This window comes from Pleurodeles waltl, chromosome 2_1 (assembly GCF_031143425.1).
Source record: "Pleurodeles waltl isolate 20211129_DDA chromosome 2_1, aPleWal1.hap1.20221129, whole genome shotgun sequence".
NCBI classification, from domain to species: Eukaryota; Metazoa; Chordata; class Amphibia; order Caudata; family Salamandridae; genus Pleurodeles; species Pleurodeles waltl.
Genome location: NC_090438.1, coordinates 344,197,142 through 344,214,638, shown reverse-complemented (window position 1 = coordinate 344,214,638; position 17,497 = coordinate 344,197,142). Strand labels below are relative to the sequence as shown.

Here is a 17,497-nt window from a genome sequence, read left to right as displayed (position 1 = left end):
ACTTTATGTTAAATTTGAAAGGAAAATCTACAACGCACAGCAGGCACTCACGACTTTAAAAGCAGAGACTGACAGAAGGCCTTGTGTGCCATCCCACAATAAGAAATAAATGAATAGCTGAGGCAAGGACATATATGGGTGCTGAATTAAAAAAAAAAAAAAACAATACAGAGTACTTTCCTTTTATGTATACCACGCCAAAAATGTGTTTACGGGTCCAGAAAATGTCTGACCTCTTGCTTGCATTGTACAATGGAGCATGTAGGTTCTGCCGCTAGCAGCTGTATCTGTGGGGCAACCCTTGTTCGTGGAGGGTCAAAGGGCTCTGCACTCATCATGTACAGTCCTAACCATGTAATGGGACTGTGACCTGCCCATGTCTTGAAGACCCTGTTAGGCTCATGGGCAGGGGTCACTGCTCGGTTCATGCCTCGAGAGCTCACCCCACCGCTGCCTTGCAGCCTCTACCTTTCCCATCTTGAAGAGGAGCCTGCAGGCCATGCTTCACCTCAAGGGCTTTGCTCTGTCCATGTATAGACGTGTGGAGGGTGCTCGGCAAGCCTGCTGAAGACTCACCTGTATCTCTTGGAGTCCACAGGGACCACGTCCATGGCAATGTAGTACTGCTTCACCGGGTCCAGACCTTTAACCTTCACCCTGACTGAAGGGAACATGCGCCTGTGGGGAGAGCAAACAGTTTACAGCAGAGCGGAACCAAACCAGCACACACATTAGACTAAAAGACACACACACATCTAGACCTAGCGAAGGTAAATCTGCGAAGAATAACAGCCAGACACTGAGACAGCAAGAATGAACCTTCAAAGAAAGGTTCTCACTGATCTACAAGAGGGAACATACAAAATATAACCAGCACACATACTTAACTGCAATAGAGAACCAACGACACATTACCAGCGCAGACACTGAAATACAAGAGAGAATCTTTGCAACATAACCCAATCACACTGAACTACAAGAGTGAACATACAAATCATAAGCAGTACACGCAGAAGAACTACAAGAGAGAACCTATGAAGCATAATCCGCACACACATTGAGCTACAAGAGAGAAGCTAAGAAACGTAACCCACATACACTCTGAACTATGAGAGGACATACGAAACATAACCAACACAAATACTGAACTACAAGAGAGAACCTACGAAACATAACCCACACACACTCTGAACTACAAGAGAGAACCTACGAAACATAGCTAGAACACACTCTGAACTACAAGAGAGAACCTACGAAACGTAACCCACATACACTCTGAACTATGAGAGGACATACGAAACATAACCAACACAAATACTGAACTACAAGAGAGAACCTACGAAATGTAACCTACACACAGAACTACAAGAGGGAACCTACGAAACATAACTAGAACACACTCTGAACTACAAGATAGAACCTACGAAACATAACCTACACACAGAACTACGAGAGGGAACCTACGAAACATAGCTAGAACACACTCTGAACTACAAGAGATAACCTACGAAACATATCCCACACACACTCTTAACTACAAGAGAGAACCTACGAAACAAAACCAGCACAAACACTGAGCTACAAGAGAGAACCTACGAAACATAACCTACACACAGATCTACAAGGGAGAACCTACGAAACATAACTAGAACACACTCTGAACTACAAGAGAGAACCTTCGAAACAAAACCAGCACAAACACTGAGCTACAAGGGAGAACCTACGAAACATAACTAGAACACACTCTGAACTACAAGAGAGAACCTACGAAGCATAACCTACACACAAATCTACAAGGGAGAACCTACGAAACATAGCTAGAACACACTCTGAACTGCAAGAGAGAACCTACGAAGCATAACCTACACACAAATCTACAAGGGAGAACCTACGAAACATAGCTAGAACACACTCTGAACTACAAGAGAGAACCTACGAAACATAACCCACACACACTCTTAACTACAAGAGAGAACCTACGAAACAAAACCAGCACAAACACAGCTACAAGAGAGAACCTACGAAACATAACCTACACACAGATCTACAAGGGAGAACCTACGAAACATAACCTACACACAGATTTACAAGAGAGAACCTACGAAACATAACCAGCGCAGACACTGTACTGCAAGAGATAGCTAACGAAACATAACTAGAACACACTCTGAACTACAAGAGAGAACCTACGAAGCATAACCTACACACAAATCTACAAGGGAGAACCTACGAAACATAGCTAGAACACACTCTGAACTGCAAGAGAGAACCTACGAAACATAACCCACACACACTCTTAACTACAAGAGAGAACCTACGAAACAAAACCAGCACAAACACAGCTACAAGAGAGAACCTACGAAACATAACCTACACACAGATTTACAAGAGAGAACCTACGAAACATAACCAGCGCAGACACTGTACTGCAAGAGATAGCTAACGAAACATAACCAGCACAAGCACTGAACTACAAGATAAAATCTACAAGACATAACCAGCACACATACTAAGCAAGCAAAGGTGAACATACGAGGAATAGGAACAGACACACACTGCGTTAGAAAGAGTAAACCTAAGGAGTATAATACCAGCCACACATTGAGCTAGCAAGAGTAATCCTTCGCAAAATACCAACACACGCACACAAAATGAGATAACAATAGTAAACCTTCGAAGAACACCAGGCAGACACCGAGCATGCAAGAGTGAACCTATCGAGGAATGTCAGTATGCTCACTTAACTACAAGAGAGAACCAACGAAATATATCTAGCACACACAACGGGCTAGCAAGAGTGTACCTACGAAGAATACCAACACACACGTACACACACACACAATGAGCTCGCACGAGTAAACCTATAAAGAATATTACTAGCTAGTCACTGAGCTAGAAAAAATGAACCTACTACACATATCCAGCGCATACTCTCGGCTAGCAAGAGTGAACATACAAGGAATACCACCACACGTAATGATCTAGCAAGAGTAGATCTACGAAGGATATCACCGTACACACTGAGTTACCGAGAATGAAACTAAGACGAACACCACCACGCTGAGCTAACAAGATAAACAAAGCAAACAAGAAGACTAGCACTCATACTCAGTTAGCATGAGCGAATCTACGTCAGTTATTGACACACTGACAGACCTAGTGAGAGTGGACCCATAAAACGTACCCACCACACTCACCGAGATGTCAGGATCGAGCAGCTGCGAAAAATACCAGCACGCACACCCATCAAGTGTGAGCATCCACCAAAAGCATCATAAAGGACACAGAGCTTGCGAGAGTGAACACGCGAAGAATTAGTCACGCCCACTAAGCTAACAAGAGTGAACCCACAAATATACAGTCACCAGAGTGAACCTACAAAAATACAATCACAAACGGTAAGCGTTCAAAAGTGAGCCTACGAAAAGTACCACAATAATCACAAGATACTAACAGTAGGCGTCGACGACGGGGATACTCTAAATACTGAGCCACCAAGATTGGGCACCTTTCAAAAGTACCAACGCGAACACCGGGCTGGCAAGAGTGAACTCACAAAGAATTAGGCACGCTCCCTAAGCTCCAAGATTGAACCTACAAAAATGCAATCAACAGAGTGAACCTACAAAAGTACAATCACAAACGCTCAAATGTGAGCCTACGAAAAGTACCACCATAACATAATCACAAGCTGCTAAATACTGAGCTAGCAAGAAAGGGCACCTTTGAAAAGTACCAGTGCCCACAGCGGGCTGGCAAGAGTGAGCATCTGCGGAAAATACCAACACGCATACGAAGATAACCAGAGTGATAATCTACGAAACACAGCAGCACCCACATTAAAATAACAAGAGGCCATCCAGGAGATTTAACAACACTCACACTGACGTAACACATCTATGTATCTGTGTGAAAAACCGCTCACACACGGGATGACAAGCATGGACATCTACCGTAAAACCAGCACACGCATCGATGTAACGAGCGTGGGCACCAATGAGTAATATCGGCACACACGCTGAAGTAACAAGGGTGAACATCAACCAACGATACTGCAAGGGGGCCAAAGTAGCGAGAGGACATCTATAACACACATCTGCGCACTTCGCGGTAACACGAGTGGGAATCTATCCGCCGGCGAAAAGAAGCGCGCATCTGTGAGAACAGACACACGCACGCTCAGGTGCACACAGTAAGCCAGCACGAATGAACATCTAAGAGAAATGCAACACACGTGCGAGCGCGGGCAAGACGGACACACGAATGCATGCATTAGTGTGCACGAGGCAGCAAGTTTGAAAATCTACCACAAACACCACTGCATCAAGGGGAAAACGACGAGCATTTTAAGAAATGAAAGCTCACATTTTTTTATGGACCAACATAATCCACGGTGTAAACAAGAGGGGCTTTTATAAGAACCCCGGCTATAGAATGGTGGTGCTCCTTAAAAACTGTAACAACTTTACTCGAATTGTGCAAATGCGCATGCACGTGTTGTTGACTTAATTTAAGTCAATTATTCTATTGCTACTATATTTAAGTATTGGACCAAATTCGAGGTAATCCTAAATAAAGGATACTATTATGTGCGGTATTTTCAACATTGCGTAAAGCTTTCGGCTCGTGGATTCCAGCAAGCAGTGAAAATGGTTTGACTCGTTATTCGCATGGACATCCACTTCCCACTATTAGGAAAATAAGTCTTAATAGGGCATTGTTTGTGGACACCAGTCACACATTATTTATCCACACACCCACAGACTGGTAATGTGAACGGAACGCGCCGAGCGTGAACGCGGCGCTTGTATGTGTTAATTTCAGTAGAGGCTGGGAGACTGGCGGGTGGTCCGGGGATCCGCGGCCCTGAGAGGGGGCGGGTGGAGCAGGTGCCTACCTGCCGGCCTTGGTGATGATCATCTCGGTGCCGATGTCGTGGAAGCGCTTCCAGAGCTCGGAGCCCTGCAGCTCCACCTGGGTGACGGGAGTTGGCGCGGCAGCCCTGCCCTCGGCGCCGGACTCCGACTTCGGGCGCTTCTCTGCAAGAGACCGAGGGAGGCACAGTGAGTGAAACAGAGAATGTACCCATCGAGGAGACAGCGTGCAGGGTCCAAGGGCGCCACTAATAAGGGGAAAAGCTCCTGGCACAGACGGGGCACTCCCAGCCACTAACAAACGAAATGCCACCTGTGCCTGAACCGCGAAATGGCATGAGCAGGCTTATATCGGGGGCATAATGCAGATATTATGAGAGTCCTGCTACTAGGCACTAGTCATTTTAAGCTGGTCCTGGCCTCCCACCCGTCCCTTCTTAGGACGCTCACAACTGACAAGGCCCCTGTCCCAAGGAGCACCTCTGTTATGCTATGTTTTTCGTAAAGCGCACTATCAGCCCCGGGGGAATCCTGGCGCCCAACAGGGGTGTGTGCCTAGCCATGGCTATGGTGAGCGCGTGTGCTTTTATTAACTAAAAAAGTCATTTAATAGGGGCCAAACTGAACCGTAAACAACCCACGCTGAAATAATCTTCTCATTACGTCAATAGTGAGACAACGTGAAAGTGTCGGACTCGAATTCGAACCATTTATTAGTGAAAGACATTGATAGCAAGTGTCAGAGAAGGCGCTATAACCACCTCCCACTCACTGCTGCCCACCTTTGCCCCCGGGGCAGTCTTTCAGTGAAGGATAATGGGTAACCGCTACAGCAACTGGCACAGCTCGTATCTCACTCTGTGTAAGGAAAGGGTCAAATGGCTACTGTTTTAACTTTACCACCCATTGGCCGCTCTAGCGAAGCGCCGTGAAGTTGTCCAACAACCCGTGGCACTATCAACAACCAGACATTCATGCTATACGCCGGGAGTCGACGAAACCTTTTAGCATATATGTTTTCTTATTCTAGAACAGTGAAATCCCAGTACATCAGTGGTGCAGAGAAGTGATACAGAATTTTACACCTGGGAACCACATTTCAAACAAAGGCGCGAATGGAAGATATCACCATCGCATTGCCTTGTTACGTTCTTTACATTGCAGATGCCCAGACGTTTCTCCACTGCTTTAAAAAGAAAAAATGACCAATCGAACAAAAATATATAAATTCATATCGCTCCTGTGGCCTTTGCTGTACGTTGTGTTTGCGCACGTGTGTGTGGACAGGCCCTTAAACATTAATATCTATAAACATTTATTTTGTTTTAACATATCGGCAAATATATATATTTAATGGAACAACTGAGAGGAATTAGAACATAATTAATGCTCTCCACTCTCGAGGTTTGTTAAATGCGTTCTCGTTTCTGATTCCAGTTTCGAAAATCTTTGTCTGTAAATGGGTTGTGTAATTGCCCGATCAAACAACCCCTACTAACAAAAAACAGATACCTGTATTTTAGAACTAAATACATATTACGGTCTTTATTCGAGCCGTATCAATTGGAAGATAGGCTGATTCAATGCACAAATTTTCATAAGTCCATCCCAGAAGCATCAAATTCGATGAAAAGGTTTCTATACATAGTTGCTATGAACTGAACACGAATATGAATCACATTGAGCTTTTGTAATAAAGGAAACACAGAGGGTTCAGTAAAGCCAAGAACGGTCATGATGTCTTTACGAACGCACTCCCACCCGCGCTTAACACTCTTCTCACCTTCTTCGTCTTTGGTGCTGCCGGTGCATGTTCCTTCTTCTTGGCCCAGCTGTTTCTCGGCGCTGTGATCTGAATACTTCCTTTTGCTCGCTTTGCCCACGAGCGCCTCCACGGAGAAGGCGTGCGCGCGCGTGCTGAGGGCCATCCCGGGCCAGAGGGAGAGTCCCCGGACGTGGCCGACAGCCCCTGCGCTGAAGACCGTTGTGCTAAAACGGAGTAAACGCCGCGGATGGAGACTTGCAGCTCCTCATGGCGGAGGTCGCGTGACGGAGGAGTCCCTGTCCCGGCCCGAGAACGCGTCTGTCAGTGGAGCTCCAGGTTTCACGCGTCCCGGGACCCTGAAGGAGGAGGGCTGGGGCAGCGGCCTGGCCCGGTGTCAGTCAGCAGAGCTCCAATGAGGAGGCGCCCTGCACCCAGCTGAGGCAACGTGAGGCTGAAGGCTTCAGTGTTTGTTTTGGAAACTGTGGTGGACTTTAAAAACACTCACTGACTGACACTTCAGAAGGGTCGGGTGAAGGGAGCAGGGACTTGAGAGGCAGGGGGCGTGTGCAGAAACCGAGGGAGGAGAGACAAACATGGAGGGATTGCAATATGAAAAGGAGGTCACGGATAAATATCAGCAGGGGGCGAGGGGTCCCTCAGGTTGGAGATCTGGTAGCTTGAGGCAAAGTGAAAGGCCCGACCCACAGTGCAATTAATCAGACAACATCACCTGCAGCGAATGACATATTGTATATTCAATGAAAGAAGAGACCGACACGGGAATAACCGGGTTAAATATTGAGGGGAGTTAGGCAGACAAAGAAACGAGACGAAGCTATAAGACATAACCAGGGTTAGAGAGCGGGGAGGAGTGAAAAGTTTACTCTGGGACAAGAGAACATCTCTGTTTTACATTAAAGCGTCAAATAAAAAGAAATCTGACATAATTGTACACCAGAGGCTACTTATCCATCAAAAGTAGAGGTATTGTTCAATTGTTCAACTAGTTCCTACGCATCCATGTGTTAGACATACTCCTGCCAAACTTCTAGAACGGGCTTTCTTCATATTCAACACCACAGCTAAAAACTGACTCAAAACAGCACCGCGGGAAATTCACAGTTAGCATCAATGAATGTATTCAGAATTACAATTCTAAACCCGAATGCTGCAACGAAAATAGAGAAACACAAGAAGAAATGGAGAGAGAAAGAAAAAAAACACGATTATGAGGCTAAGAGCCGTAAAGAAAGAGGAATGAAATAAGAGAGACCTGAAGGACAAGAAACAAGGGGTAAAAGAAAGAACTAAGGAAAAAAGAGAAAGAACAGGAATTAAAAGAAGAATGGATGACAAAAAGAGGAAGGCATGCTGAGATAAAGAAAAAAAGACAGTATGAGAAAGAGCAAAGACAGAGAAAGAGAGAGGTCAGAAGGGAAAACCTTTGTCGTGTATGGTATGCACATCGAAGTTTAGAACGAAACGCATATAAAAAAGATGACCAAGGAGGAGCTGAGAGAGATGAACAACAGAAAATATAGACTGGCGAGAGGACGAGAGGAGGAAAAAAAGAGTAAGATACCCAAATTGCTTGATGGTCCCGGAAAAATGAACTACATATATGATCTTAGGAAGACAAAGCTGTCTTTAGAGTAATTTATGGGCCTAGAGCACCTAAGAGTATTCCTATAGGCGTTATTAGAATGTGGCGGGCGATATACTCGCTCAAAACGTGGCAGATATCCTGTCCCCTATAGCACAAGTGCTATAAGCTTCAATGCACTTGTACTGTGGCGGACCGGATATCCACGACCTTTGTGATGGAGTATCTTATTTGCTAAACTCCATGCAAGGCCCTAAACCACTGCTTAAATGGCCTATGAAAACAGTGCCTTTCGCCTAGAAATTGCAGTACCACCCGTCCAGGTGAAGGACCATAGTCTCTTTTACTGTAATCAACAAAATAGCGTTTAAAACAGGCTGCTGTCAGTCCATCGTAGCTCGCCCACAAGTGGGGTGCAGATAAAAAGAACTGAAATGTTCTCACAGCTGACTCATCTCTGCATGTTAAGATATTCTTCCAGAGACTGCGTATTCAATTTACCTCCTTAGTTACAAGGATAAACTAGCAAATGCAGAGCCTGGTAGATATTTGACTAACAGCCGAGGGATGATTTTGTAAATAAAAAAACATATGCTCCAACGTCCAGAAATGCATGTTGACAAATGGGACCCCCAGATTGTTCCACTCCCATCATAGCCGAGCTTTGCGCACATTCAACAATGCTAGAAAGAGGCACACAACATATTTGAGTGATTCTTCACACTGGCCACAGTCCCTACAGGATGTTCACTCCATGGAAGTTGGCATGGTACTTCAGGAACAACCACTCTCCTAGCCTAAGGTACACACATCTTGCCTTTAGATAGTTAGAATATGTACAGGCCAAAGAGGGTGAGAGAGATGCTGTCTGGTACATACTGATGACTACCCAAACGGGCTTGTGCTTGGCTAGAGCAGCCATATCAGTGTGATATAACCAAAGACGGACATGTTTTTAAACTCCCACTTTGAATACTGAGTGACTGTGGTTGCTGACCCAGAATTCCTTCATGTTCAGGAGGCGCTGATAGGCCTCATGAAAATGGTGATGCATTTGGCTTGGGCTGCCAGAATTAATTTTGGACTATAGCAATGCCTCTAGGCACTCATGCCTAGCCCCCACAGCTTATGACACAAATTGAGGTTGGCACCAGCGCCGACTGCCAGCAGGTCAAGAAGGCCCAGTTCCAGCCTGGTCTGAATAGGAGAAAAAGACATTGGCAGCTGGAGGACACATTTATATATCCTTATTATAAGTTGGTTTAATAAACTACTGTCCTTGCCCAATAGAATTTTGTTGCCGTAGGACAATGAGGGAGACATTTTAGTCCTCATTACTTCAAGCAGAGGGGACAGGCTGGGGTCTGCTAAGGATTTTGATAGCTTTGATAAAGACATCTGAAGGGTCAGGGCCTTTGCTTTGACTTCCGTCCATTGCCTTATGAAGGATCCCCTGGCATCAAATAAGAAACAACTGACTAAATAAGCGAGTTCTAGTGGGAAATGTAGATTTTCCTAGTAATTTATGACGGAAAGTCTTAATTTTACTAAAGACACGGAGGCGAGTATTATGCTTCTCGATCTTGCTTTATTCTGAACAGCAGCAGTCAAGAAAACTACATTTCCCATGAGGCTAGAGGAACAGAAAGCCAATGGGAAAAGAAAACGTATCGGCATGAACACCAATAGAGACACAGAACGTACTATAAACACTATACTTGACTGCGACCAGCTCTCTTTCTTGATGCGAGAAGGCTAGTCTGAGTGAGAAAATAAAGGAATAATAGAAACAACAATGGCAACTGCCAAAATTAAAGAACACAGTTCTTGGCAAAAGTTCATCCATGACTTGAGGAGAGGGAAAATCCAGGGAGATGAGTGCAGCTTGTGTTGAATTTTAGGAAGATAGATGATCGAACTTGGCGAAGTTGGAGGTATCGTCCGATGATCAAGAAGAGTTCTGAGGTTGAGTGGATGTTGCTGTGGGAGGGAAAAGAATCGACAATGATTAAAGAATCTGTGGTGGGATAATACTCGCCTCCGTGTCTTTAATAAAATGAAGACTTTCCGTCATAAATTACTAGGAAAATCTACATTTTATGGCAAGACCGGAGGCTCCTATTATGCTTTTTTAAAGCATGTTAATTATTACTGAAGTTGCTGTATGAACTGGTTTACAGTAGAAAGTTCTGAAAACATAATCATTAGACCAGTCAGCCGATCTCAGAATGTCCTCAAGTCTAGAACCTACCCAAAAGGATTTGGAAGCCATGGCTCCTCTGGAAGAGTGAGCACCAAACATTGACGTGTCTATACCTGCTAAAGTCATGACCCAGAGCACCCATCTGGCTAGAGTAGCAGATGTCACAGGTTTATGAGGTTTGCGAAAAGAAATGAGGAGTTGGGACGAGGACGTTCTGAGGTTGGCTGTGGGGCCTTCATAGACTTTGAGACATTGTCCTACACATAGTTTGGGTTGATTAGGAAAATAAGGATAAAATACTGAACGTATATTTGTTTTGGTACGTCTGTTAATAGAAAACAAAACACCTGTAGGAGAAAATTGACGGGATGAAATATCTAGCGCTTTGACATCTGATAAATGTTTAATAGAGACGAGACATAGCAACATTGTGAGTTTGGCTGAAAGCATTTTTAGTGATAAATCTGCATTGTCCTGCCAGTAAATAAATAAGTTTAAGAGAACATTAACATCCCATAGCATAGAATATTTGGGTAACGGAGGGAAGGAAAATTGTACTCCCTTAAGTAGGCGACAAATCAAAGGGTGTTCCCCGATCGGTTTTCCGTTGATGTGGACGTGTTGTAGAGAAAAAGCTGACCTATAAAGGTTGACTGTCCTGTAAGACTTACCTGCACTGGCCTGGGCAGCGAGGAAATTTATAATGTGATTTATATTGGCTGAAAAGGGATCGATATCCCTTCCCATACACCAGCTTGACCAAAGTGACCATGCAGAATTGTATGCCTTCCTTGTACCAGGAGCCCATGCTTTGTTAATGAAGTCTGAAGCTTCTGACAAAATCGGGATGGGAGGTTGGGAATACCTGAAACCTTCCAGGCCGATATGGTGAGGGTATTGTTGAGAATGAGAGGATGGAGAGAGCCCATAGGGTTCCGAAGAAGTGAAGGGAAAATCGGAAGCAGAACTGGAGAGTCGATAGTCAGTTCGAGGAGGGGGGGAAACCACACTTGGGATTGCCAAAAGGGAAATACCAGAATTAAGGAAGCTTTTTGGCGCCTGACTTGGGCGAGAACTCTGGTAATCATTAGAAAAGGTGGAAAGGCATAAATGAGCGAGGATGACCAGTCTTGAAGGAAAGGGTCGGAAGCCAGAGCCGAAGGATCCGGGCACCAACTGAAAAAGAGAGGGAGTTGGGTATTTAGACGAGACGCAAATAGGTCTATTCTGAAGGGACCCCATTTGTGAAAGAGAGCTTGGAAAACTGAGGGGTGAAGCTTCCAATCGCTGGAATCTCTGAGATAACGAGAATGCCAGTCTGCTATGTCGTTGAGGGAACCGGGAAGATACTCTGCCGGAAGGGAAATTTCGTTTCGAAGGCAGTACTCCCAAAGGCTTTTAGCCAGATCTGCCAGCGGTTTTGATCTGGTGCCCCCTAAATGGTTTATGTAGCGGACAGCTGACACATTGTCCATGCGGAAGAGGATGGTACACTGAACCCTGTTTTTTGCAAGGCTTTTGATTGCAAAGGAGCCAGCAAGCATCTCTAAATAATTGCTATGCAATTTGGACTCCTCTGAAAACCAGAAACCTCCAGTCGAGATTGCGCCACATCAGGCTCCTTAGCCCGTCAGACTTGCATTTGATTCTAACACAAGATCTGGGGCTAACGGAAAGATAGTCCTGCCATTCCAGGCATCTAAATGGTCTATCCACCATTGTAGTTCTGAGCGAGACTCTTGGTCCAGGTTGATGGTTTCTGAATAAGAAAGTCCTCTTCTGAGGTGGTGGATTTTTTATCTTTGAAGGGCCCGATAATGAAGGGGACCGGGAAAAATGGCTTAAATTGAAGAGGCGAGGAGACCCACAACTCTGGCTAGGGATCTGAGGGAGATTTGAGAGCTGTGAAGAAGTTTCAGAATCTCTGATTTCGTGGATCTTACTTTTTGTTGTGGAAGCTGAAGAATAGCGGCTGAAGAATCGATTATGAATCCCCAAAATTCTATCCTTTTTGAAGGAGTAGTGATATATTTTCCTTTGTTGATAAGAAAGCCCAGTTAGGATAGGAGAGAGCAGGTGATTTGGAGGTGACGTTGAAGGGAGAGACAGTCTTGATGCATTAGTAGAATATCGTCTAGGTAAATCAGCAACCTGATTCCCAGGGACCTGAGATGAGCAGTAACCGGTTTCATTATCTTTGTGAAGCACCAAGGTGCTGAAGAAAGGCCGAACGGAAGGGAAGAAAAGTGGTATGTTTGCCCTTGCCATTGGAATTGGAGGAATTTTCTGTGAGATACGTGGATAGGTACGGATAAATATGCGTCCTGAAGGTCCAATCGAACCATGTAATCGTGAGGGAGAAGAATATCTCTTGAATGGACAATAGTTTCCATTTTGAAATGTCTGTATACGACAAAGCGATTGAAATTTCTCAAGTTGAAGACTGGTCTTAATTTTTTGTTCTTCTTTTGGACTAGGAAGAGGGTACTGAGAAAACCGGAAGGGTCCGGACGAGATATCTGCATGGCTTGTTTGGAAAGGAGTGACTGAATTTCTTCTGAGATGAGGGACGCCATTTTTTAAGAGAAAAAGAGGGGGGGAAGAAGGGACTGTTGATGAGGAACTGAATAGAGTTCTATGGTGTAACCCTCAATTGTGTTGAGTACCCATGGATCCAGAGTAATACTTTTCAATATTTCTATGAATAAATGAAGTCGGCCCCCAACAGGAGGAAGGCCAGAATTGGGGCTTACCTTGTTGATATTTGAATCTGGAACCACGTTGTCCACGACCACGGACGCCTCTGCCACGTCAGGGGTAGAACTGAGGATTGTAGGATTGTGAGTCGTAATTGGAATTAAAGGAGCCTCTAGATCCTTGTGATCGGAGTGATCGGCAGGTAAAGCGGCTCCTGCCTGTACCGGCCTTTCCAAAAACCCGTTGGTGGAACTTTTTTTAATTGATTGTTGCGCCTTATCTATGGAGGCGAAAGTGGAAACAAATTTCTCTAAGTCTTTTATGAACGAATCCCCGAAGAGAAGTCCGTCTGCCTTAATGCCAGGGTCGATGAAAGTGAGGTTGGCCAATTTAGGGTCTAATTTAAGTAAGAGACCTTTCCGTCTCTCGTGTATGATGGCTGAATTGGCGTTGCCGAGGAGGCAAAAGGCTCTTTGGATCCACAAGGACAGTTCTGAAGGATCAATAGCTGTATTTTCAGTTCTGGCTGATTCAGCCATATCAAAGATTCTGGCCAACGGACCCACCAGATCTAAAAGTTTGTCCTGGCAGTTGCACCAGGCTTTATCGACGCCCTTGCGGGGGTCCTTACCGAATTTGGAGAAAAAAGTAAGAAGGGATTGGTCGATAGAGGGCGTAGAGATAATGTTAGAAGAAAGTGAAGGTCTGGGACATTCAGATCTTTATTTGGCCCTTATGGGTTTGTCTAAAGGGAGTCTTAATCTGGAGGAAATATAGGGGGTCATTCTGACTTTGGCGGGCGGCGGAGGCCGCCCACCAAAGTACCGCCGTCAGAATACCGCTGCGCGGTCAAAAGACCGCCGCAGTAATTCTGAGTTTCCCGCTGGGCGGGCGACCGCCAGAAGGCCGCCCGCCCGCCCAGCGGGAAACCCCCTTCCACGAGGATGCCGGCTCCGAATGGAGCCGGCGGAGTGGAAAGGGTGCGACGGGTGCAGTTGCACCCGTCGCGATTTTCAGTGTCTGCTGTGCAGACACTGAAAATCTTGGTGGGGCCCTGTTAGGGGGCCCCACGACACCCGTTACCGCCAGCCAGGTTCTGGCGGTCAAAACCGCCAGAACCAGGCTGGCGGTAAGGGGGTCGGAATCCCCATGCAGCGCCGCCATGGAGGATTCCTCAGGCCAGGGGAAAATCGGCGGGAAACCGCCGGTTTCCCTTTTCTGACCGCGGCTTTACCGCCGCAGTCAGAATTGGCCTGGATGCACCGCCAGCCTGTTGGCGGTGCATCCGCGGTCCCCGGCCCTGGCGGTCTTTGACCGCCAGGGTCGGAATGACCCCCATAGTCAGCTACGTGAGAAGAAGGTAACCATTCAGTAGAATTAGGGTGGTGAAGGAAGGAAGGGTTAAACATAGGATTGCCGTCGGGATCTAGAATTTGTTTAGCTGTGAACGGGTTAGTAGGCAAATCAAGCTTTGTTTTCTTGGGGGGAGGGGAGGATTGAGATTGGGAGCCCCACATATCTGTGTCGTCATCCAGATCATCTAAGTCACCCATGTCATCGTCTGTGTTGGAGATGTGAGAAACAATAATCTTTTGTGGCGCAGCCATAACGTGCTTGGTCTTTTCAGAACATTTAAGCTTAGGTTTCCCCTCCTTAGAAGGAGGCCTTGGAGGAGACTTGTCCTCAATCTGGGGTGAAGAGGCTTCACCAGTCAAGTTAGCGCCATCAGGGGTGACTGTATTGTGGGCTTTTTGGGCAGATAAATCCTTAATTTTTCTTTTTCTGCATTCCCCCGCAGAATGGGCCAGTAAGGATTTGGAAACCATATCCTTTATAGAGGATTCAAGGTTTTTTGTAATTTTGCCCATTGAATTGGAAATGACTTTTGCCACTGAGTCATTAATAAAATTATCAAGGTCTTGGTTAAAGACATCCTCATCGTTATTTAGTTGTTCAGGCATGTTGTTTTTGGACATATTCTGGAAAAGAAAGCGTTAAAAGAGGGAAACAGAGAAAGAAGCAGAAAGAACACGCCTCCGGGGGCGTTACTGGTGTGGAAGGAGGCGGGATAAATTTGGAGGAGGAAGGAGAGATGAGGCAGCTGCTTTGGAGCGACGCGTTCATTGTGAAATGCTGCCGACTTTGAAGGGCGAGTCCGTCTGAGGTAAGGGACGGAGAAAGAAGCAGCGGCGTGAGGAAAACGGCTGTTAGAACGCTCGTGCGTTCCTCAGAAGGCCGTGGATAAAAGAGGAAGAAAGGGGGCGCTACATCGGCGTTTAGAAAAGCGGCCACGAGGGAGCGAAGCGGCACACAAAGCATGCAATGAGCAAACGATAAACCCACTAATTAAAGTAGTAAATGCGCATACATTTTAAATAAGAGAAATAATGGAACACTTATCTTGACTGCGAGCAGCAAGAAAGAGGGCTGGTCGCAATCAAGTATAGTGTTTATAGTACGTTCTGTGTCTCTATTGGTGTTCATCCCGATACGTTTTTTTTTCCCATTGGCTTTCTGTTCCTCTAGCCTCATGGGAAATGTAGTTTTCTTGACTGCTGCTGTTCATAATAAAGCAAGATCGCGAAGCATAATAGGAGCCTCCAGTCTTGCCATAAAATAAGAAAACCTGTGATGATTTAGTACAAATCTTCAATAGGTACATGCAAGGAAATTGGGTGTATTATATGATGCGGTTGTGCGACTTCACCGTGTAATACATTCACCAAATCCTTTATGACCCATAGGTTTCATTTCTCAAACACTCAACTCAACCCTGAGTAACTGTGGCTTACACAATGAACAAGTGAAACGCATTTACGCAGCACAAAAACAATTGAAGAAAAAGCTGATTGCAATTTATAAAAAGAGACTGTATTTTATGTAATTTTAGACACCACAATGAAAAAGATCCACCAGAGGGCTCCGGAGATATAGATTTTACAAGGTATAGTGGATCATAGCATTTCACTCAACCACAGTCAAGCATAGGCAAATTCAACACATTTGATACTTAGAAAATCTTTGAGTAAAGCATTGGGCAAATTATAATGCAGTCGGTTAGAGTTACTTGGAGCGACCAATTACAGCAGTGAGCCAGTCAGGGGGACCAGAAAATGTTATCTTCTCAGAAGCAGCCTTCAAGGAGTTCTATGTGCTTTATCCTTATCCAATGGATTCCTATAGAAGTCCCCCTGATGCTGAGGATATATGATGCTGGAAGAAGCTCAAGGATTCTGCAGAGACTCCTCAGTCCACAAACGTGATAAGGGGGTCTTGAAAAAATCTTTCAATGCCCCACGAGGTCCTCTTTGGTCTGGCCGAAGTCCAGTTTCCACTGAACTACCAGTTGTTAGGTGTTGTGGTCACAGCCAAATCCTCCAGGCTGTAGTTTGCCTTCTGGGTGACCAAGCTGCACTTCAGCGGCTATCCCGGGTTCAGCAAACACAGGTCCAACCTCTGAGCATTGGGTCTTGGTCCCTGGTGCTGCACGACAGAAGGGAGCAGTGATCCAGGGATGTGGGTTACCACGTACCATTAGCAGGATTCCTCAGCTCTTGTGTCCCTGTGCTGCGAACAAGAGGCCAGTCGGCTGACCCTTGGAGTCCCTTGCTTTGGCTGGGCTCTGGAGATGAATTCTCCAAGAGCAAGACACAGCGGGCACAGTCCCTGTCCTTTGGTAGCCATCAGATGTAGCATGTTGATGCAGCCTCTCTTCGCCGGGACCTGGTGCAGCAGGGCAGTTCTTCTCAGTCCTTCTTCCAGTCCAGTTGAGATGTGATTTCTGGGTATAGAAAATGCCCTCAATGTGGGATATGTTGGTTCCAGACCTCCAGATGACCACTTCCTGAAGAGTGTGGCACCAGGCTAGCCCAAAATGCACCATCTTTTCACTCCCAAGATGACAGAACCCTTCTCGTGACATTCAGAACTCCTTCGCCCAACCCAGAGGTGTGGCTACCAGGGGGACTACACACCCCTGGTAAACCAGTCTGGCAACAGGTTTACCCTCTCCTTCCCGGATGTAAACTCAGCTACCTAAACAAAGGTGTTGCCCCTCTCCCAAGCACTCCCCATTTGCCCTTCAAAGGCAGCTTCAGCTTTGAAGCTGATCTCTTGGGCCAACACTTGTGTGTCTTCCTGCAGAAGGAGGTAACACCTCTCTTTAGTGCAGGCCTGTATTGTCTCCTTTCCTGGGAGCTCTTACCCATCTCTCCCAGAGGGCAGAAAGCTGTCTTGATTTCCAGCTCCATGTGCAACCATTAAGGGCACAGGAGACTGAAAGCAACAAAGTGACAACTTTGTACAACTTGCACACTGTGACTTGTTACATTAATTTTGACTTGAGAATCAAGCTG

The 17,497-nt window shown here is 45.7% G+C and overlaps 1 protein-coding gene across 1 annotated transcript in view; it reads right to left on the bottom strand.

The window, feature by feature from the left end:
* The window catches only part of TBX22 (T-box transcription factor 22), an 89,737-nt gene extending 82,608 nt beyond the window's left edge, over window positions 1-7,129 (bottom strand). Inside the window, exons 1-3 of the mRNA XM_069212574.1 lie at window positions 6,658-7,129; window positions 4,898-5,039; window positions 577-678 (exon numbers count right to left, since the gene is read on the bottom strand). Of these exons, the coding sequence (XP_069068675.1) occupies window positions 577-678; window positions 4,898-5,039; window positions 6,658-6,802 (389 nt within the window). The 5' untranslated portion in view covers window positions 6,803-7,129. The remainder of the gene's footprint in view (window positions 1-576; window positions 679-4,897; window positions 5,040-6,657) is intronic.
* Between the last annotated feature and the right edge of the window lie 10,368 nt (window positions 7,130-17,497).